At 38.9% G+C, this 17,161-nt stretch overlaps 2 protein-coding genes and 1 long non-coding RNA gene across 6 annotated transcripts; 2 read left to right on the top strand and 1 right to left on the bottom strand.

Annotated features, from left to right (window-relative positions):
* Positions 1-1,433: 1,433 nt before the first annotated feature.
* On the top strand, positions 1,434-8,438 carry si:ch1073-15f19.2 (T-cell surface protein tactile). 3 transcript variants are annotated; one of them, XM_035991652.1, is made up of 9 exons: positions 1,434-1,642; positions 1,882-2,220; positions 2,686-2,795; positions 2,901-3,048; positions 4,388-4,435; positions 6,268-6,675; positions 7,445-7,553; positions 7,757-7,933; positions 8,145-8,438. In XM_035991652.1, exons 1-8 carry the CDS (start codon positions 1,561-1,563, stop codon positions 7,911-7,913), a joined length of 1,401 nt encoding a protein of 466 aa, XP_035847545.1. In that variant the 5' UTR covers positions 1,434-1,560; the 3' UTR covers positions 7,914-7,933; positions 8,145-8,438. The 3 variants fall into 3 exon arrangements, with proteins under 3 accessions (XP_035847545.1, XP_031176283.1, XP_031176284.1); XM_031320423.2 differs by having other exon boundaries at positions 7,757-8,438; XM_031320424.2 differs by lacking the exon at positions 4,388-4,435 and having other exon boundaries at positions 7,757-8,438.
* On the bottom strand, positions 8,267-15,181 carry LOC118493097. The gene is made up of 2 exons (XR_004895049.1): positions 15,050-15,181; positions 8,267-8,507 (listed from the first exon to the last, which is right to left on the bottom strand). It is a non-coding gene; the product is annotated as an uncharacterized LOC118493097 (long non-coding RNA).
* Positions 10,764-14,895, top strand: LOC116065034. 2 transcript variants are annotated; one of them, XM_031320483.2, is made up of 6 exons: positions 10,765-10,920; positions 11,762-11,866; positions 11,975-12,014; positions 12,177-12,301; positions 12,792-12,850; positions 13,626-14,895. In XM_031320483.2, exons 1-6 carry the CDS (start codon positions 10,914-10,916, stop codon positions 14,130-14,132), a joined length of 843 nt encoding a protein of 280 aa, XP_031176343.1. In that variant the 5' UTR covers positions 10,765-10,913; the 3' UTR covers positions 14,133-14,895. The 2 variants fall into 2 exon arrangements, with proteins under 2 accessions (XP_031176345.1, XP_031176343.1); XM_031320485.2 differs by lacking the exon at positions 11,762-11,866 and having other exon boundaries at positions 10,764-10,920.
* Positions 15,182-17,161: the final 1,980 nt, after the last annotated feature.

Genomic DNA, 17,161 nt, shown 5'->3' on the forward strand with positions numbered 1-17,161 from the left:
AGAGATAACACTGTGCTCACAGCAAAACTAAGCAGTGAATGTGGCAAAATGAGCAGTGCAGAATGTGTGAATATGTGTCAACAATGGTCACATAGCCCTTTAGGTCAGCGGACACACAAACATACACCTCACACACAAATAAGAGATTGCCACGGCTCCCTGGGGAAGTGATGATGCCCTTATCAAATGAAGTATTGCAGCAAGGTCCTGTTATACTTTTATAAAACACTGACAGAATACTGATAGAAGTCTTCCAGATAGCAGTCACTCTTCTAAGCCCTAATTTAAGTTATAAAGGTCATACACAGAATATGAATGTAAGGTAATCAATCATCTAAATGCATTGCAGGGGCTTTAAGGAGTATTCATAATACATGAAATGGAGAGCTCATAACATTTGATGGAGAATAAAAGGTGTTTGGATAGCAGCATTTTGTTATACTAATAACAGTGAATATTGCTTTCTTTCTGATTGGCTAATGAAATTAGATACTGAATAATTGCTAGCCTAATCTTTGAAAATGCTGCCACTCATTCATCAAGTGTGTATATCGACAGGTTTATCTTATATGCCTGAAGAACATTTTTTACAGAAAACATTTTCCTAATGATCAGCTTTCTCTTAGCAGACAAGAACAAATGTGTAGCCTTTGGTTAGAAGATTCAACCAGTTTTTTCAAGTTTATTCTTATGATGAAGTGCTAATTGGATGTAGTTCGGCCATCTCTCTCTTTCTGATGTGCAGACACGAGTCAATTCGTTGTAAAATGAATGTATGCATATGTCTTACATTAACAAAACATTAGTCCTGTAATATTTCCTTCTATCTCTTTATCCCAGAGCAGAACTTAACTATAAAACTTGTCATACAAGTTTTATAGTTAAGTTCTGCTCTGAGACATTAAGCACAGCGGGCAAAACAAGGCTATCTGAAGGCTGGATAATATAAAGCAATCAATCACAATTTTCAGACACATAATCTTTAGTGGCTCATCTAGATATATTATATATATATATATATTCTAGATTATATTGTCTGTTGAGTATGAATTGGCCATCAACAGATGGAGCTAAAAAAAATGTATATACATGCACATGATAGAAACAAAACTGTGACAGATGTATGTACAGCATGAGCCTTCATGTGTTTGAAAGTACCTGCAATTTTTTTTTATTTGTGTTTCTTTATTTGAAGAAAAGGTCATTCCTGCAAACTTACTCAAGTAGTGTTCATTTGCTCATAAAGACAAAAACGGCATCTGTCTTCCTGGATGATTTAGGTCATCAGTGATGTATGAGTCAATTATCTGCATCTTGTTAGTGAGTCCCAAGAATAAATATGATAAGCACTGTGGAGATTTACGTCTACTGCAAGTGTCTGCTTTGCACCAGAGGTTTTCACCGCAAAGCTGCAGCACTAACACATGACTCTGTGTAGCTTCCTGTAAAGATAGGACTTCCTGGTCTCTGTCTCACACTCTCTACCCCACTCTTTAACCTCAGTTGATAGTATACTCTGTCTTTGCGAATGCCTCAATTGATTCAGCCTGATTGATCGTAATGAGTTTGGGGAGCTCAAACATGGCTGGAGGTGCACTGGGAACAGCCTTCTCTCTCCTGTTTCTTGCCTCTATTATACAAGGTAATCCTGGACAACATGTGCGGTTACTCAAATGATATACCACCAAAGATGGGATATTCAGCAGGAGTTTGAAATGTGTATTGGCTTCTGGTGTGACATGCTACCACAGTATAATGCTATGATTGTATCTTTCTACATTCCAGCAGACTGCAGTCGGTAATATCCATTTCAAAGTGTAGGTGATGTTGTCTCTCCTCACTTTTTCTTTTGCTTCCAATGCTATCTAATGTGCTTGACAGGGTTCCGGGATGTTGAGGTGTTCCATTATGAAAAGATGGAGGCAGTAGTGGGCCAGAACGTTACCTTACCTTGTACTGTAAAAGGCAGCCCTGATCTCAAGATCGTCAGTATTGAATGGAGAAAGAACAAAAATGAAGACACAAAGCTGGTTCTGTACAGCGAAAAGTTTGGAATCAATCGATTTTGGCCTAATGTCACCATGCAGATTGAGAACGAGTCGATGGGCTCCCATCTCCACCTTTTCCGGGTGGCAAAATGGGACAGCGGTTTCTATATTTGTGACATCACAAGTTTTCCCCTGGGCACCATCAGGAGAGAAACCGAGCTAGAGATCAAAGGTAAGACGTAGGTTAGTGCATGCAAAGTCATACCTACATTGCTCAACCAGACGCTGCAGTCTTCACAGGTTTCTATCTTATTCTCCAATGCATATATTTCATGTTACTCCTGATTGCATCAGAGCGCTGCTCCTCTGCCAATGTCAGCAGTTATTTACTTCTGAGCAAATGTATCTAATAATTGCAAGAACACATCAAACAGCTTTGGCCACGTTTGGCCCTATTTTTTTCCCCTCATCAATCATTTAGTTATACAATACACCTTTACCTTATTTTCATCTGTAAGCGACCTGAACGGGTGTTAGGAAAAAAATAGACGCAGCAGAGGACAATGTGCTGTTGATGTGTATTGTATCTGACACTAATCCTTTGCTCATAGTAGTCATTTGCTGTATTTAGCATATGTTTTACATAAGCATTCTTTCATTGTCAATCCAAAATAATCTCACATTTTCTCTCTATTAGATGATGTTAAAATAATGTGTAATATGGATCGCATTGTTGAGGTCTATACTGGAGAACACGTGACCATTCAATGCAGAGCATTCCCTGATGCACAGTACAAGTGGACCAAGGTAACAGGAAACAGTTAATCGCCCCATTTCAAAACCTACAATACAAAACACATCTTCTCAATATAAAAAGGTATTTGTATGGTACATAATCTTGTTTTGCCCTAGAACAAGATACTGGTGTCAGAGAATACATCTCTGGAGCTCTGGTGTGTGACTGAGGCTCACACAGGGGTTTATACACTGACTGTCAACACAGGAAACAAAAGTCTGCATCAAGAGTTTATCATCACAGTGCTAACAGCAACCACAACAGGTAAGCCTTTCCATTTCTGTCTTGCCGCTATTTCTCTCTTTGTGTCTTACTCAATTTCAGCATTTCCTCAGGGCGGATTAACAATCTAGTAGAGTGCCCAAGAGACGGAATTACTTAAAAAAAACTGCATGCAACAGAGAGCTGATGCTTGGCTTTTGTAATCATATTGTAGCTCATTCAATTTTAATTTTTAATTAGCTGAGAGGAAAGAGAAATATATTTAAAGGAATTTGAAGCTGCCAGCCATGTTATGAGAACACACCAACTGTGAATAAATTGGGTACAACAACAAAACTTTAAAGCAGCCATATTATGCTCATTTTCAGGTTCATAATTGTATTTTAAGGTTGTACCAGAATAGGTTTACATGGTTTAATTTTCAAAAAACACCATATTTGTGTTGTACTGCAGTGCTCTCATCTCACTGCTGCACGCACCACTCTCTTCAGCTGGTCACACGTTTTAGCGACAGAGTGAGACCTCGTCTATCTCTCTTCTTTCTGTACTATCTTGATGCACTGCACATGCAGTAGCTCAGATGTGTAGATCATGTCAGCAGCTCAGCTCATAGGACAGTAAAAGAACGAGGCTGTTTCTACAACTGGTCAGGTACACGGCCGGATTAGCGGAGACTTCAATGAGGTGACACATGTAGGTAGTTCTTTTGTAGCAGATGGTGACTTGTAGTGTGTGGTAGCACGTGCTTTGACTAGTGAGAACGCGTTAGCATGCTAGCGTAGCATGCTAGACAGTTAGCCATAGCGTAGCATGCTAACGCTACGAGCTCAGGGGTGTGCGTGTTAGCCTGCTCGTATTCTGCTCGTCGTTTTTGCGTGCCGATTTTGAACAGCTCACCCAGCGAGCCTGAAGGCAGACACATCAGAAAACACACTATCTCACTCTAACCGCTATGGGTGGAATATTTTTCAAAGTTTGTATGTGTGTGGAAGCACCAGAGACACAACATAACACCCCAAATCCCAGAAAAAGTGATTTTTTCATAATATGGGCACTTTAAGAATGAAACTCCCAATTATTTGCTGCAAATCAATTGCACCGTAGGATTAGGGTCAATACTGAACCAAGCTTAACTAAAAAGCGTATTCACAGTTTTAAATGATAAAACAACCAAACAGCATGTTGTCTGCCTCGACTGGGTATAAAGCTTGGTATAGTGCTGTTGGGGTGTGCTTAAGCAGGGAAATAATCCCAGACTGTCTACTTTCTCTTCCTGTATTCATGTTTCTCACAATAGTTTTAATATGTAAATAAAGCATACCTAACAGAAGCCACACAGACATCAGAAGTCACTTCCTGCTCTTGCTTTTCCTACCACAAGAACAAACTCACTCAGCAGTCTCAACAGCATCTCTGAATCGTAACATGGGTAAGAGCACAATCTGTTGGACAGATTGGAGTAGTACAACCAAAATGAGGGTTTGAAAAATACTGAGAAAAGCTGCTTGAAATGGACACAGCGTTGATTTAGATCACATTGCATTGTAGCATTGGATTGCATTTATTATGCCTCTCTCAGTTGCATCTTATAGGGGGATGTGAAATAAGATAATGATAATGAATTTGTCCTGGTGATTGTATGGGAATATGCAGGGTAGAAAACAAATAGTTGAAAACAACTGACGCATAACTGATAAAATGTGCTCATTAGTTAAGAATACATATACATTTAGAATTCATGACCACACCTTTGCTTTAGTAATCTGTATCCATCACGGTCCAGGTTCTTGAATGAGATCTTTGCCTTATTTTACATATTGATTATGACAGGGCTCATATATGCCAACCCGGTCCACGTTTTAATGATGTATAACTGTGTAGTGGGTATTATATTATTCTACATTTAACTTTACAATGTGAAGCTTGTTAAAGGAATAGTTCAACATTTATGGAAACGTGTACAAAAACCGAAGTCTAACATCGACAACTCGCCATTTTACAGGGGGGTTGTGTGTGCCGGACTATTTCTTAGCCAGGAACAGTTGTCAGGCAACCAGGAAGTTACTGCACCTGGTGAAGAAATAGTTCAAGCACATAACTCCCTGTAAAACCACAACTTGTGGGTTTTACATTTCTGTTTGCTTAGATAAAACAAACAAGACATAACCTTTAGAGGTGCTCATAGGCCGATTTACTTACCTTTGGCCAGAGCCAGGCTCACTGTTTTCCTCTCTTTATGGTAGTATTTATGCTAAGTTAAGCTAACTGGCTACATTTTAACCATACAGATATGAGTGGCGTCCATTTTCTCATTTAACTCTTGGCTAGGAAGTGATTAAGCGGATTTCCCAACACATCGAACTATGCCATTAACCTGAACAGATTCCTATGTGATGGATAGGCTACAGTTTGTTAACCCATGTGCAGTTGTCCATGTCAGGTATTTCTTTTCTAACAAGTGAGTTCTGTTGAGTCCAAGAAAGTATGTTTTTGATGCAGTGGCAACTAGGGCTGCACGATATGAGGAAAAGCTGCGATGTGCGATAACATTGTTTAATATTGCGATGACGATATGACTTGCGATAAATATTCAAATGTGAATGTTAGCTATACTGTTCCCATGTCTTAGTGCTTTAATAGGTTCTTTGCGAACCTAAACATTGAATAGCCTATTCCCACTGAATAAAGAAATCAAATAGATAATTTTTGACATGCTTTTATTGAACAAATTACACATAAATGAGGCATTATAACTATAAGAAATTAACGTTCGACGAAAATCTTTGTTGATCTGAAATGAAGACAGATTCAGCAACTGCATGGCCTATTTCTCGCTTAAAATGTTTTCAGAAACACGTTTCGGTGAACTATTTTAGTACAATATGAGATCGTATTCTGAACGAGACGCTATGACAGTCTGGCTGTGAATTTCTGGAGAAAAAATAACCACGTGACGCGTTCGTCCAATCAGCTGCCGGTTTTCATTTTCTGTGAAATAATCAGACTGTTAATGGAAACAATACAGAGCAGTGCCGCCTGCTGCTATGGAGACATATTACGCTTCGCGTCGTCTCAGTGTGTAAACTGTTTTCCCTTATTCATCGTGTCAGGCTGTCTGTTGCGATGTGTTCATCGCACTAGTTCATATCGTGATGACGATGAAAATTTGATGTATCGTTCAGCCCTAGTGGCAACATCAAAATAGTACAGTTGTCGCTGACTGCATAACTATTGTTGACTAGCTTGTGTTGCTACTTTCAGATCTTGTGACAGTGCCATCACAGTCTAATGTAACTGCGGAGGGTTTGGTTGAATCAGCAGACAGCAGCTTTACCACAACACCGACCACTGGGCTTTCAACCATTGACAGCAATGCAACTTGGACCATGAGTATGGGCACAGCTGTAAGCGATGATAATCCAAACTCCAGAAATGTCACAGATGGAGAGCATATGACATCTTTAACAAATTCTACACATATCAGTGTCACGTCATCCCCTGCCACACACACTGATCCCTATCACTTCAACAACTCCACGGACCAGGAGATAAACCCGACTCACAATTTGAACACAACCAAAGGATCAGTGGCCATCAGTCTAGACACAACATTAAGTGCCACCCCAACTCTGGGCACTGTAAATACAATGACACCCATTGAGGATGAAGGTAATAGTTACTTAATAGTTCACATTTAATTGTTCAATGTTGGCAGATACTATATTTGCTCCCTTTCCCTCCCATGAATGGAACATTTCAAGGATAGCATATGTGACCATTGTTTAGAGTAGCACTACAAAAATGAAGTTTTAGGAAGAAAAAAATATATGCTCAGCAATGCGTTATATTATGCATTTCCAGTCTTTGTCTGAGACCCAGAATCATCCAACATCCCTTTGTTTGCCTGAGATAGCCTTTTTAGGTTTAGTGGGGCAAATTGTTTGCTCTGTGGTCTGCCAACAGTGCAATTAGGTTTGTTTGTGGCTATCCAGGTGAGGCGAGCAGCAGCAGTGCCGGGAAGTAAATAAAGAAGTTTAAAAGCAGCACATGACAACAAACAATAATGCTAAATGTTCGACAGGCAAGACCTCCTGAAAAAATACACATGAATATCATCTGCAGTTCCTTTGCCTTCACCATCTGCATCTTCGTCATATATGGAGACTTTGCAGAATCCAGTTTTCTCAGGCTAGATGCCTTTACAAGGTAGAAATCTCGTTAAAAAGAGTGTCAACTTCTGAGTGCGACCAGTTGAGGGAGAGGACAGCAAGACATATGTTTCTGCATCAAGGGTTTTGCAGCTTTACATTTATTACCAATATTTGTTGGAGTCTGCTGGGTTTCACCAGAGTAAGCTGATCAATAGCTTAGAAACACATATTAAGCTGTTGCTGTCCTCCAAAATGACACTTTCCCCCTCTCTGAATCTGCTTCTCAGATACTGCTGTTGTACGGAGTCGTCTGTTGTTGCCGTTAATCATCATTCCAATCCTGGTATTGATTGCTGTGGCTGGCTTTCTCTACAGAAGAAAACTTATAAAGGAGAGGTAAAGCTCTCATGTTCTATCCATGCAACTATCCTCTACACCTGCTTGGACTTATTCAGGGTCATACACTGGGTGGACCTGATATCTGTCTTACTTCGATTGATGCACATTATCTTTCTGATATATCTGCAAGCTTTTTGGATACAGCCAATTTTCGAGCAATGCCACCAATATTTATATATTTGTGCTCTCTCTCTCTGTAGGATGGATCTACCGCCTCCATTCAAACCCCCTCCTCCTCCAGTAAGGTATACAGCTGCAAGACACCATGATATTTCAACCCAGTCATTCCCCACTTCAAGATGTAACTCAGTGACAGAACTTAAAGATATGAAACAAGTTAATATGTATATATATTAATATATAATGCCTGATATATTGCACAATGACAGTATTCAGTCATTGTGGGGATCTAGTGTAAGCTGTATCCTAACTTGATTACATGCAGAATTATTAAAGATAATACTTGCAGTTGTAGACAGTATCAAAGTGCAGTTACAACACAGTTGCAGGCAATTGTACAAATGTGGGCTGTGTATATCTGGGGTGGGTGTTCTTTTTTAAAAAAATGTATTACATTTTGCCATACAGTTTCTAACATTTGAAAATAAAAGATGTTTTATTTTGTCTCTAAATTGACTTTGAGCTATTGCACTGCAGGTGCTTGTGTTATTTACATTCTTGCAATATTATATATTCACTGTGACTTTTGAATAAAGTCCCAGCTATTGTATCTTACGCAGCAGTAAAAAAGCATTGCAATGCATAGAAACATAACTGTTTGAACTATATGGCAGATTTACTTCCTTTAAGGTAATTCTGGCTTCATCTGTTAAGCCTGTGATTTAGGATTTCTTGCACAGAAGCCCGATGTATTTCTCTTGTGTAGCTGTTTAGTGATAATGCTGCAAATTGACTGACGGCTCTATATCAAAGACTACTGTAAAATGTAGTCTTCCCAGTATCTTTTCGCACGCAGCATTCACAGCAGTCATTCTTTCTTTCCACATTCTAAGTGTTGGGGCATGAGAGTCCTTCCAAAATTTCAAAATGAGTCGGGAACATGTTACCAACGCAGTGTTTAACACTCTACAAGTATGTTTATTTAACATTGGCACTTCTCTTTTGTCTCCGAGTAAACACAGTCTAGGTGATTTGGGCAAATTACAGGATAACCAACCCTGCATGTAACTTAAAACACTGCTCCAAAAAACAGAGATCACCAGACATTCCCAAAGGGCATGCATCAAAGTACCTTTAGCTATTTGACATTTCCAACAAAGATCGTTTCTGCCTATACCCATTTTATAAAGCCTAGAAGGGGTATAATAATATCTATTAAGAATTTTGTATTGAATGAACTTACCCCTAGCTTCTCTAATGTGCAACCCACTGTTTGACAGAATTGAATCCCATGTATCATCATCCATTGTACATCCTAAATCTCTTTCCCATATTACTTTCAGACTTTTACTTGTATTGTTTTTAACCCAAGGGCAAATATTATACCATTTTGAGTCTTTGCACAGTGGTGGAGGTAGTAGCAGAAAGGTCTCTATAGGATTTTTCCCATTTAACAACTTAACCGTTCCCTTCAGACAATCTCTGATTTGTAAATACTTCCAAAAGTGGTCACGACCCTCCAAGTTAAATTTCCTTTTGATATCATCATATGACATAAATATGTCTCCCTCCAATAGATCACCTATAGTTCTAATACCTTTCCTTAGCCATTGTACCCAGTAAATAGTCTGTTTATTAATTTTATTTTTTGGGTATATGCCACAAGGGCGATATTTTGGCACATAGGTAACAGTGTATGAGGACGCCAACCATACCATTGAGAGAAATGGCAAGATAGTGTGCATGTTACGCCCTTATTGACTGCTATTTTGGAGAATAGCTACTAGTAAATCGAAGAGGCAAGCTCTCGTGCCTATGAAATCCAGCCAGGTGATTGCAATGCGTACCAGACTAGACAGGGTCAAAAGACAGACTGTAAGGTTCGACCATTGGCCGCGGCAACCCCCCTCTTTCCTGCTGGCAGAGCCGCTTATGTGTAGACGAGGGTGACCACCATTCGGCACAGAAGTGTTTTATGCATGTAGGTACTTAGTAGTATATGGCCGTGTAGTATGCACCTAGGTCCCATCTAGGATAATAATTGATAAGAGGGCTATGACCATTTTCACTGTGTTACTTGCCATAATGTGTAAATTTAACCTTACTCATACCAAGTTAGTCGTCATTGTGTGAGCATGTTTCCCATATTATCAGCCATAATATCATCAGATGTTCAGTCAGTCCAAGAGAGTTCAGTCCGTGATCCCACCACTAAAATTGAAAACCAGTTAATAAACTATGAGTGCAAGGGTGAAAACTGGCATCGCCTCAGACTCTATGCCATATTTGTGTACCCAGAGAACACGAATAATTCAGCAAGGACTGTCAAGTACGGTTGTGCTAGAGTTAGTGGGTCTTGACTAATACCAAAATAGTCATCGGCATACACACGCAATTTGTGTTCCCTGGCAGCAAATACACCTGATCTGCAGTTTTCTCTAATTTGATAGCCAATGGCTCGAAAAGAGAGTGACTAACCGTGGACTGAAACGGCACCCTGCGTTAGTAAGCATGTATGTGGTAAACACACATACACACGCATTTACAGTAGCTGTACTGAGAAACCTTTCAAAACTGCTTTTTTTCTTCTTCTGATTTTCCGACCACAGCAGCAAAACCAAAACGTACCCTCTGTATGCAAGATATATATTCTTGGTATACAATGCTCTCAAGCCCCCGTGCACACAGACAACTCGTATAATACCTAAAAAGCTCTATTGTACTGTACTCAAAACAAATCTACATTTGCTTGTTATTCATGGCACTGTGGGGACTCGCTGGCGTTCAGTGAACTGAGCAGATGGTCACCACAAGTGTATTTATTTTAGGGTTAAGACTTTGATTTAGGGTTAAGTTCAGAATCAGGTTTCTGTAAGTTAAGGCTACGATTAGGGTTATTGTGTGCTGTTTTATTATAATCCTAATATTATAGTTGCTAAAAGATATTAATAAACCATTGTAGTCTTACTACATACTAATATGGTGATCTATTTGACATAGTATTGTACCTCACAATGAGATCGAGACTGGGTGCCTCAGAATGAGGTTACATTGCTTCCTGTTTGTAACTGAAGAGCAGCCAGTTATCAAAGCACTGTGACGAGAGAGGTAACTTACTAGGCAAAGTAAAAATAGACTTCAGTGTAGCACACCTCACTGACTAAACACTGTAATGTGCCGTAGCCGGAGAGCAATCGTGTCAGACAGACAAAACGTTAAGTTCAAGACGGCTGGAATATGACAGGTAGGTTCTAAAATTAGATTTAAATGTACAAACGTGGTTCTAATATTGCTACAGCGTAAATATCTGTTAATGTTGTATCCCATCCTGCAAAATATCGCGCTTACCACAAAAACAGGAAAGCTAAAACATTTCTAAAGCATATGTCACAGAACATGGCAGAACAAAAGGTGAAACAAAACAGTGAGTTGATAACCATAACTGTACAGTATGTATAATATATTGCTTTGTTTACTGTAGTTTAGTATCTACACGTAGCCTTTTTATGTCACAGTACATACGGTTATCATACCATGTGCAGCACACTTGATTTCCGAAACCCTCGGGACAGTTTTTAACCAAATTATTTATGTTGGTTACAGAGAAATTAAGATGAATTTACAATAAAATGTTACAGCAGGAAGAATGAATGTATAATGTATAATTTGTCAGTGTTTTTTTTAGAAATAATTATTTAGCCTCTAGATTATTAAAAAAGCAAACATCTTCAGATATTCCATGCAGTAGCAAAAAGTACATACACTTGTAGTATACACTTTAAGATTGGCTATACCAGTTGTTAATGGCTAACTTTTTCTGTTTTATTTTTATTCTTATAAGGTCAGGGATTGGAATTGTCCAGTATTGTTGAAGCATTTGACTACATCTTTGTTTTTCATCAGCGCAAAAGCAATGATGCATTTGAAAAAAAAGTGTAATCTTTTCTGTTTGTTATTGAGATGTACAGTGGGAAATTCCAAATTGTATTATTGATAGCTGATGAAAATGTAGACTTGGAATACTCATCATTTTTTTGATTCCCAGGGAAATACTGTAAGTTTAACGGTTTGAGTTTGTCTTTTAGATGTCTCTGTATATGTAGGTCTGGTGCTGTTATCTCTGGCCTTGTTGATCTCTTTGTGTCTCAATGTCATCTTCTGCATCAGACAAAGAGCCACTTTATGCAGAGGTATGGTTACATGTAAAGTCAATTTCTTTTTTAAATGTGGTCACCATTGACTCTAAACCCTTCAGCAACAGGGCATTATATAAATTGCTAAATATTTTGTTCATACAGACACAGAAGAGTGCTGCTTCACAAACATTTCTGGAGAAAGGTTTGCTTTTTATTTATCTTTTCAATGAGGAAACGTGTGCATGTCAGCACATTATTATTTAGTTTAATACATATTCATTTTTAATAAATAATAAGTGTTCCAATATATTTTTTATACATCTTATTAATGAAATAAACTGTGAAATTATTCCTGTTGTTGAAGCCCGTCACAGGATGAAGGGCATTATTTTGATAACCTCAATCATGATGAGCAGCAGGAAAGTCCCCACAATCACCACGAGCAACAGGAAAATCCAATCTACGGCAACATCAGCTCAGACAGAAGAGGTGAGCGCAGGCGTGCATTCTTTTAATTTTTTTTTTTTTTTTAAGTACAAGAAATCATTGCATTTTCTTGGAATCCTAGCATGCACAAAATTATTCTGTATGTCGACAAAATATATTAATAACAATAATTATAATATTATGTTTCCTTTTTCTTTAGCTGTAGACCGTATATTTTAGCAAATGCCATGACGCCAAGTTTTAGAAACATTAAGCTGAAAGTTCATTTGGATCTATTCCATGCAGGTTAAACATATATACATATACATGTATAAATAAATGCATTTAGATAAAACTGCATTTCCTTTTCACCCACTGTTCAAATACCCTTAGATTTCCAATTTTTAGATGTGTTGTTTGTTGTAATTTATTCAGTAGAAGAACCTCTAAAAATCTAGACTCTTCTATTTTCTAATTTATGTGATTCATGTGTGCCTACTGTGGTAAGTAGAATGTAAAACAAATGACCAAATCCTGTGTTTTACTTGTTCAGATTCTGTAGAGCTTTGCTATGAGACGATGACCATGCAATACACAAGAGATCGCAGGAAGGTAATTGCTGTGAATGTAATGTTCAGACTATGGCCTGTGATGTTGTTACGTACTGTATAATGTACATATTATTTTGTCATATATTTGATAGCATGTGTAGGGACTGTCAGCATTATCGCAGAGTGAAAAAAAAAAAAAACTTAAACATGCTTCTGTGCGCTGTTGTGCATGGCTCATTTTTCACCTGCTTGATGTTATTAATTTTCACTGATTTATGCCAGAAATGTTTTTGTGTGGAATGCATGCTAGAATAATGAAACTGTTAAACTTCTCTAAAGCTTTGCATCTCCAATACGGAAGATGAAAAGTACTGGATATAACATGCACTAAAGGGAAACAAGCAAAATTGGCTTTGTGAGTTGTTTACAAAATATAATTATATTCTAAGCTTAATCGCTTATAATTTGCAAATGTTGGTATTCTATTTATATTCCTTGTTACATTCACACTGAAACTAAATATATGGTAACATGCATTTGGTGTAAAAATACACATGCAGACCAGTTTAAACCCATGCTCAGTTTGCTGACAGATTTGTTTCAGAACGGAAGGCAGCTGACACCATAGACATTGTGGTCAATGAAACTGTGGACCAATTAAGAACTAAATGTTCTAAAAATAAACTGCACTTACAGAAATACATGAGAACCTAAAACCACAAGCTCTAGAATCTGTCATTCAAACTGGTGTGTAGTGCTGCAGCTTTTTTTTTTTCATCAATGTAACCACCTAAAAAACAGCATTAACCCATGTTGTCTCTATTGTTTGGAACCAGTCTCTAGAGCCTGACCTGAATTATGCCTCGTTGGATCTAAAGATAGCAAAGAAACGCCTGAAGAAGAATCGCCATCAGCTAGGCCATGCTCAGGGAAGAAACAAACTTCAAGATGAGCTGCCGGTCCACCTCACACCCCCGACGAATGCTTTCTTGGAGGTGGAGACAGACATGGATGCTTACCTTCCTTCCAGAGACACCAGCACCATGGTTTCACACAGTAGCATCTACCTGAACAGTCAACAGATCGCCCAAGAGACAGAGGAGATGGAAAGAGAAAAGGGTATATACACAGAGAGGAAGAATGGGGGTTGGGAGGGAATAAGAACGAGGGAAGAAGGGCGAAGTGCAGAGTGGAAAGGAGAGCAAGAGACTCAGGAAAGAACAGATAGTCAAGATGGTAGTAATGGGAGTGTATTCACACAGCTTTCAGAAGTAGAGGCTATTCAGAACGGCACAGATAATTTCATCAGCAGCTTCAGCTACGAGTGTGACCAACAAGATTAGGCAAGACCTCATACTAAGACTCTTGTTTCAAACTTTTCTGAACTGAATAAGCCACCTGAAAAGGCAAATAAAAGCGCTGCCCATGACTGTCTGCAAGAATGAAATGTCACTTTCAATAATCAACGAGCTTTGCGCAATTTCCTCTTTGATGCGAACAAACTACGCATCAAAGACTCTCCAGATTGAGCAACTGAGGAAAAAAAGGTGTACTTTTCTGTGCAGAGGATGTAATAAGCATAGATGATATACTGAGAAAATGAAACTCTGTGTGTGACATTTAGAGGTCAAGGGCCACATGGAAATTTTCAGTCTGTTGCAAGAGATAAGGAAAACATCAAATCATCACAGGACATGGATGATCTTTGACTGTTTTGGTGACCTATTATCATACATCAACAGGTGTCTCACAGAATGGTGTAAAGGAAAAAAATGAATCTTACATTTATTTTCCATGCTGTAGGCATTGGCCAAGGCTCAACACTTTCTTGAATAACTGTACATGCCTGAGCATGGGAATCTGCTTTTGAGTCATGTTATTTCCCCTTTGGGCATATTGTAATGTAAATGTCACACGCAGAGGATTTTTCACATCAAAGTTACGATAATGGTCATTAGCTTTCTAATCTATTGTATTTATGAGCTAATGCGGCATCTGCTTAAATGATTATTTCCCTTACTTCCCTCTTGGGAATGATAATTCACTGCCTTGCTATCTGCTGAGGGAGCTGAAAGGCGCTATATAAATAAAAGTTATTATTATTATTATTATTATAATTATTATTATTAAAGTGGAAGTCTGCAGCACACTAACTGTTTGTTGACAGCTTTTCAATAGCTGACCATGGACTCCTTCCCCCTATGGATTCATTTTTGGCCTCAATTATAATGCAGACATACAGGAAAGAAACATAAAAGACACACACAAACAACAAGGCAGGCAGTCCTACTAGATTGTCTTCCTAATGCTTTTTCAATGGAAGTGATGAAGGACAAAATCCACAGTTGTTTTCGTTGTTCTGTGCAAAAATGAGTTCTAATCTTTACACAAAAAATAGGCTTCAGCAGTCTGAATTCAAGTGGGTGTCTTACAAAGGTACTGTCATTTTACTGCAAATTCTCTCTAAAAATGATTTTGTACTCAATAATTGTCTCTAATCTCTTTTATTAAAAAAGTGCATTAGGATGGGATTTATGTCCAGTATTAACAGGAGTGAATTCAGCAAGCAGACAGACTCGACTGAATAATCTCAACCTCTCCTTCAACGTGTAGAAATGCTCTTGGTTTTCTCTTACATGCCTAGATTTATTATACTTAGCTAGACCATTATGTGCTCAAGCCACAGTATGCATCTGTTATATTGTGGCAATAAAGGCTGGTCAGCAAAGGGAATACCATTCAACTGTAGTTTGATAATTAAGTTTTTTTCTTCATAAAGCTCTCTTAAAAATAATTGTGCTATCCATGGTTTTAAATGTCTATGCAATGCAAGGTGTTGAGAAACTGATATTTGTTCATTAGCGAGAATTCAGGGAAGTCAGATCCCAGTGAAAATCATTTTCCATGGTGCAGATGTTGTGGTTGCCATGGTCACAAGGCAAGCTGTGGCAAGAAAGTGGCCGCCGCCCTCTTTCAGCAGCCTAGCTTGTGGTTTGTATGTTAGGCCTACTGTAGCTATAGTGGCACTGTAAAGTTAGTTATGAGTTGCTACTGGGCTGGCCTGCAGTTTAACTTCATTTATATAAGGACAATGATTTGGGATTATGCGTATAATAGCATCAGCATTTCTGTAAATGTGCCAGTGTTAGCCAGGTGGCTAATTTTGAACCGTAATCCTTTGGCTAGATGTTTTGAAACCAGTAATGTGATCGTTCAAATTTACAGACAGAAGACAACAAGACGCAATAAAGACAGTAACAGCAAGCATTCTCAAGACTGTGGGCAAAACATGCAGAGCAACAAAAAATAGCAAAACATTAGCACATAATGCAGCAACAACATCCACTATTCGGTACATGTATCTGTACAAGCAACAAAAAGCAACAAAGCACAGCCAAGCAAAACTGATTATAACCATTTTTTGACACATGCAGACATGCAGAGCAGCAATAAGCAATAGAACATATACAGTGGCGACTGGTCATTAGGGGCTGGTGGGGCACAGCAAACAAAGATGTTATTTTTAAATTAATTTAAGATTATAATTATCTATAATTTATTATCTTCACATATGTGTAAAATACGACAAGCATTCAATTTCTTAGTGGCATGAAGAAATAGTGTATTTTATTAGGGCCCGAGCGCCCGAGTGCCGACAGCGGCGAAGGCCCTATTGAAATTGAAGGAATTATTATTCTTTTTCCCGGCAAATGAATTGCCTTTTTGAGGGGCTTAACATATTCAAAAACTCACCAAAATTCACGGTCATCATCAAGCCTGTGAAAAGTTACGTATTTTAAGGGTTGCGGGATAGCGCACAAAAATCGGCTCGCTAAGGCACCCACCTACATGTTAGCAAATTGAGAGCCCTGCAGTACGTTTAACGTAGACTAACGACACTTAGAGTTAGATTCTCTGCCGAAGCCCGCGCCCACTGGACTCCGAAGGCGAGACCGACCCGGACCCGACCTCGCCGGCTGTGGTGTATGTCCCTGCAGTGACTGAGTGTGAGGGTAAACTGTGCATAACCTCGGTCTTTGGTGTTTTTTTGCCCCAACGGCTCCTCCTAGGCAGCGCGGCAATGTAGGTTAGGGTCAGGGTAGGTAGCTGCTGGAAGGCGCCGTTGAGCAAATACCACATCGCGCGTACATCGTGTCTCCCCATCTGCGCACTGCTTCACAGGCCAGTGCGTCAGCATGCAGACCGGTGCCGAGAATGGTATTACTTAGTGATCGAGACAAGAGTCCCTATATGGTTCCAGGGCTTTGATTATGTTGCTGCCTTGATCTGTTACCCACAGGGAGGGAGGGAGCTAGGGTCGAGTTTTTTTTTACGTTTCTTCATTCGGATCCATTTGCGATCCATTCCATTC

The sequence above is a fragment of the Sander lucioperca genome, chromosome 14 (assembly GCF_008315115.2).
Source record: "Sander lucioperca isolate FBNREF2018 chromosome 14, SLUC_FBN_1.2, whole genome shotgun sequence".
Classification (NCBI taxonomy): Eukaryota; Metazoa; Chordata; class Actinopteri; order Perciformes; family Percidae; genus Sander; species Sander lucioperca.